Raw genomic sequence first — 6,000 nt, 5'->3', positions numbered from 1 at the left:
CATAGTCTTAATTGAAATATATATTTAATAATGGTATACCAATTAGGGTAAATGCACCAGTTGTTGGCCATGTGCTAGTTATTGGCCTACTAATATGTTTTGATTAGAATTAGGAAAATGTTGGTATTTTGTTAATTCTAACTACTTTTTTTAAGTTTTACAACATGTCTCCTAGAGTATAACACATCTAGTTTCAAGGTAACCATTAAATTTTAGTCAGTATTCGATGTTGAATGAGACACTGTTCTGTGCCGCTAGTTTACAACCTAAATTTTGTTATTTACCTATAGAAACTTGTGTTGGTCGGTAAGTACTGCATATACACTGCAATTTACTTTCTACTCTATATTTTATGTTTTTGTGAGAATATAGTGTATGTGCTGTTCCAAACTGCATAACGAATATAACGTTATTTATACAAATAACGTAAATTTTAAGGTGGCCAACTACTAATGCATGAAATTATTAATGTATCAGTTATTGGCCTAGATGGCCAATAACTGAAACATTAGATTTTGTAAGAATCTAGTGATTGATATATATTAATAACTAGTGTTTTATATGTGGCCAATAACTAAATATTATAAATTGTTTAAGAAAATATGCCAAAACGATCTAAAACTGAAAACAATTATAAAAAAAAAGAATTCCGAAGACGATGTTAAAAAAGCGTTAGAGTTAATTAAAAATGGTATGAGTGAGCGAGAAGCCTCAAGAATTTTTAATATTCCCAGAGCCACTATAAGTTACCGGAAAAGTGAAACATTTCATTACAAGATAACCCATGGAACAGATCCATTTCTTTCGAAGGATGAAGAGGAACAACTGAAACTCTGGATTTTTCACTGTCAAAATAGAGGATTTCCTGTTCGTGTTGACGACATTAAGGACTCCGTTAAATCATTTTTAGAGAGTAACCCTAGAGTTAATCCATTTGTTGAAAATACACCAGGTAGAACATAGCTATCAGCATTTCTAAAGCGCAATCCCAACATTTCGCTAAGGACTTCAGAGGGAGTGACATCAGCAAGTTCAAACATTAACCAAAGGGATATTACCAAATGGTTTGACAACATAAAATCTTATCTAAATAAAAAAGGACTTTAAGACGTTCTTCAAGACCCAACAAGAATCTTCAATCGTGACGAGACATGTTTTTATCTATGTCCCAAAAATAAAAAGGTTTTGGCTATGAAGGGTTCCAGAAACGTCTATGAAATTGAACATAACCCGAAGGTTAACTTAACAGTTATGTTCACATTTTCTGCAATAGGCAATATTTTACCTCCTATGATAATTTATCCCCGTAAAAGATTGCCAAATGATATACTAAGTGCTGTGCCGAATTCGTGGGATATTGGTTTAACTAAAAATGGTTGGATGGACAACAAAAACTTTTATGAATATATTGGAAATATATTTAACCCTTATTTAGATCGAAATAATATTACACGTCCGGTGATACTTTTTGTTGATGGGCATAAAACCCATTTAACTAAAAACAGACAAGTCAACTTTGTACAGATTTAAAAATTATTTTAGTAGCTTTATATCCTAATGCCACGAGATTATTGCAACCAGCGGATGTGGCTGCATTTAAGCCTCTAAAAACTTTTTGGAACAAAGCTGTGCTCCAGTTTAGGAGAGACAACCCCCAAAAAGTGTTAACAAAAGTACAGTTTGCCCCTGTTTTAAAATCTGCTATAGATAGGTTAAATCCAGATGTTATCAGAAGTGGGTTTAGGGCATGCGGTATATTTCCTTGGAATTCTTCTGCTCTTGACTATTCAAAATATCTTGGGAAAGAATTTGAAACTGAAGATAATCTGAATGAGAACAATGATTTACCAACACTTATTGATCCAAATACAACAATTTCTTGACAATGGCAATGACAAAATTAAAGAGCTATGTCGAAATAATTGTAAAACTCAATCTAATGATTACCAAATATTGAAACAAATCTTTTCAGCATTTACTGAAAAATCATCGGTAGAAATTTCTACAAACGACGAACAAGAAAATATTTTAGACAAAGAAGTAAAATCTTTAGACACAAGTGAAGTAATTTTCGATATAAATGTTATACCTGTAATAATAGATGATACTGAAATTGTAAACATTCCTGAAATCGAAAACGAAACCTTGATGGTACCTGAGAATGAAATTTTCAACATGCAAAGAATACAAGAATATACAAATCAAGCTGAATCAAGTTTGACGAAAACGGTTAAAGAAGGTCAAAAAACCAAAAAACCCGAGAAATCCCTAAACATTTCTGAAAATATTTTCTGATTTTGCGATTGGTTGTTAATGGAAAACACTCGAAATGTTAATTTTATTAGAAATATTTTTTTTACCGACGAGACTACCTTCAGTAGAAATTGAATAACAAACCATTATAACGAGCACATTTGGGCCGACAAAAATCCTCACGCCAAAAAAACTAGTCATCACCAAAGGACTAACTCAACGTTAATGTTTGGGCAGGAATTGTGAATAACAATCTAATAGGCCCAGTATTTTTTCCCAACCATTTAAATGGCGATAATTATTTGCAGTTCTTTGCAAACAATTTACAAGAGTATTTGGAAGAAGTAAATATTGCAATAAGGCAAAATATATGATTTCTACAAGATGGCGCTTCACCGCATTACAGTAATGAAGTCCGGGAATACCTTTGAAGGCAGTATTCTGGTAGGTGGATTGAAAGGGGTCGTGACGCACCTATTTCTTGGTCATCCAGAAGTCCAGGTCTTAACCCAATGAACTTTTGCTTTAAGGGGTTTATGAAAGAGAAAGAAAGTGTATTCTGTAACAATAGAGGACGAACAACAATTGAGGGTAAGAATAATTGAAGCTGTAAATCAATTTCGTCAGAAAAATATGATTTTTCAGCGCATTCGGTTTTCCTTATTAAAACGATACCGAATGTGTTTTGAAGAAAATTTTTGTAATCGTTAATATTGTAATATTGTATCATATTTATAGAGATTATAGATATTTTTTGTACTTGTTAATTCATTTAAGCCATTTATTTAGTTGCACGTAATTTTTTACAGGTAAATGAAAAGGGACGTACCTCAATAAAAACTGTTTTTTGAAAAAAGTGACAAGAAGCAAAAGATTTTAAAAATAATGGGTTAAACTAATGATGCCACAACATTTATTTGATTTGAACGTACTCAAAAGTTTGGTGGGATTTATGGCTACACACCCCCCTTATAATTTTTTTGTGCGCTTAGATTTTGTTTTTTTTTATGAAAAATTCTTTCTGAACAAGAAAGTAACGTGTCCATTTTTATTACAAAATGTCAAGTAGTTTAGGAGATAATGCAAAGAAAAAAACAATTATTATTTTGTAACTTTAAAGGGCTGTAACTTTTTTTGTGTACACTTGTGTACTAAGATAAAGTAAAATTAAGGTTAAGGTTAAGTTTTAATTTACGAATTATCTTTTTAAAACACCCTGTATATCAATGTTTTGGTTTATAGAATATTAAAAAAAATGCCTTATATCTCTAAAAAAGAATCATAAAAAATTCAAATAACCGATGTATTTTTACACAGCGGTATACATTTCACGCACCAACAAGATTATGAGGGTTTTTCTTTGTCACCTATAAGGTATAGTAGTAAAACTTGTCCTGCTCCTACTAATAAAATTACAGATGCTTGGAAAGCTTTTAAAAAAGTGTTACTGTTTTATTACTTCAGAAAAGTTCCTAATCCACACCTTTTCTGTGTTTACATAAAGTTTATAGCTCCCTCTGGACTATTATCTTTGCTCCCAACATTTCTCGTTTACGTGATATTTCCATAAACTAATTTATCAAAATAGAAAAATTATGGAGATATTGTTCTTGCTAGTAATTAGAAATTACACTTTTAGTAAGTTTCTTGGATTTTGTTGTCTTTTATTGATGCTTTTTATTATCTATGTTTATTATTTTGTTTGTTGTTTACCTTTGTTAATATTTTATTTTATTTTTAGTAAATTTTGGATTCTTTTAATGAGCATTTCCCGTTATAAGCATCATTGCTTCTTGTTCAGGGACATATCAAGTCTTTTTTGACAGACAAAACAAAAATGCGAATTGGAACTAAAAGAAAATTGGGTTTACACATAGGTAAAAAATTAATTTTATTAAGTATGAATAAGAATTTTTTTGTCTTAGCTGTAGAATATTGACAAAGTAAAATTTTATAAAATTTAGATAATATCTTTTATTTTTGATAAATGTCTTGAGCAGATTAAGATCACTATTAAGATCTTACTACTATTATTTTTACCAAATACAGCATAACTTAAATTTTATGTATAAATTGTGTTAACTTTGAATATACTTCATTTCTATTAAATAAATATTTATTACATTTCGTAGTGCTTTGTTTAGTAAACGTTTAAGTTTTATTTGTAAACTTTGTTTAATGTTATCAACTGTATCGTGTATAACATCATCGAAGTTGCATGGTCGTTAATTAGTTGCAGTAAAACCGATAATCATCTGTTACCTATTTACCATATAGATGGGGTAATATATAGTTCGGGATATATAGACTTGACAAACATCTAAACATTAACCCATCAGAGCCTGAATTATTTTTTTTGTTAAATGTTTGTATAAAATTTCTTTTATTTTAAAGTTATATGTCGGTACCTCGGAGGTAAAGGACACTATGTCCATTTTCTTACTTTTTCAGGAGAGCAGTTTTAAAATTTTTTAAATTTGCAATCAATAAATACTCAAATGTTTCTTATATTTAACCAAGATTAATATATTATTATTGTGGTGTGTATAATCGTTTTTTATTCCATGAAGTGTTATATACATGAGGTTTAGCGTTCATTATTTAAATTTTTTTTTAAAAATGTGTAGTTGGACATAGTGTTGTTTACCTCTAACAACTTTTTTAAATAATGTGGCATTGCATGTTAAGGTCTTTACGAAATAAACAATACAAATACACTAAACGGCCTATACTATTATTTTATTAGAGGTAAATATTATAATGTTATGATAATTAAGTAAAATTATAGACGACAAGTTTCAAAATTCTTAAAGATGCTCCATATCATCTTCATCTTCTTGTGGGTAATCGTTTGTGGCTACATCGCTGTGTTAAATTTTGATAAAACGCATGACAAACTGACGGAACTAGTGCAATTCAGTCATTGTACTTTTGTTTTGTGATTGGTAATGGGATTACTGAGACTTGATTTAATTGGGCTTGAAACGTTACTTGCTGTCTTCGATACCTCATGAAGTCCAATTCATACATATTTTGATTATTGAAATCGGTCTTATAAAAGAACTTTCCAATGTGTTCTTGTTGGACTTGTAGGAAAACACATGTTGATAGTAGAACAGGGTCTTTATTAACATTTTTTTTCTATTTACATAAGGAGGATTAGATGACAATTTCTTATCGAACAGCGTTTTGAAGTTTTTGAAATCTGCAAGTTCCATATTGTGCACTGTGTATTTACCTGATGTTTGCCTAACTAGTTGTTGCCAGTCCCATGGTGTTAAAATGGCCAAATTGGAGAGTTTCTTTCTTTTTCTTTCGGTTAAAGCATGAAGAGTGTCTGCTTCCATATGTGTGTGCCCTTTCAGTAAAAACTTTTGAGTGATCGTCTTTATTTGCAGTATCCAAAAATAGCACATTATAATACTTATATTTTTATTTTGTCCATAGCAGTTATTGGTCCAAAGAGTGATGTCCTCTACTTGACTACCTGGAATTGTATTGTCAGCCCATTTCAAAATTACCGAGGCAATTTTATTTGCACCTCGGGCCCCTTTCGATTCGTCCCACATTATACATTGTACAGAAGAATCACTGGCATCATGTAATGTAAAATTTAATGTCCAAAGCTTCCTTTTGTAGAAACTAATACAATTGTTTGTTAGTGGTGAAGGCAAACATTTTTGCAAATCACCAGATAGTACTTTGTATTTTGGTGACTCTTTAGCTATTATAAAGTCCAATTGTTTT

At 30.6% G+C, this 6,000-nt stretch overlaps 2 protein-coding genes across 2 annotated transcripts in view; one reads left to right on the top strand and one right to left on the bottom strand.

Moving 5' to 3' along the window:
• LOC140443612 (annetocin receptor-like) overlaps positions 1-6,000 on the bottom strand; it is a 720,544-nt gene that overhangs the window by 649,306 nt on the left and 65,238 nt on the right. The gene's annotated exons all lie outside the window — the stretch shown is intronic.
• The window catches only part of LOC140443162 (probable chitinase 10), a 57,269-nt gene that overhangs the window by 25,173 nt on the left and 26,096 nt on the right, over positions 1-6,000 (top strand). The window contains 2 exon segments of the mRNA XM_072534258.1: positions 1,506-1,752; positions 1,973-2,215. Of these exon segments, the coding sequence (XP_072390359.1) occupies positions 1,506-1,752; positions 1,973-2,215 (490 nt within the window).

This window comes from Diabrotica undecimpunctata, chromosome 6 (genome assembly GCF_040954645.1).
Source record: "Diabrotica undecimpunctata isolate CICGRU chromosome 6, icDiaUnde3, whole genome shotgun sequence".
In the NCBI taxonomy this organism is placed as follows: Eukaryota; Metazoa; Arthropoda; class Insecta; order Coleoptera; family Chrysomelidae; genus Diabrotica; species Diabrotica undecimpunctata.
Note: the sequence above shows the minus strand (reverse complement) of the source record. Positions and strands in the feature narration are given on the sequence as shown.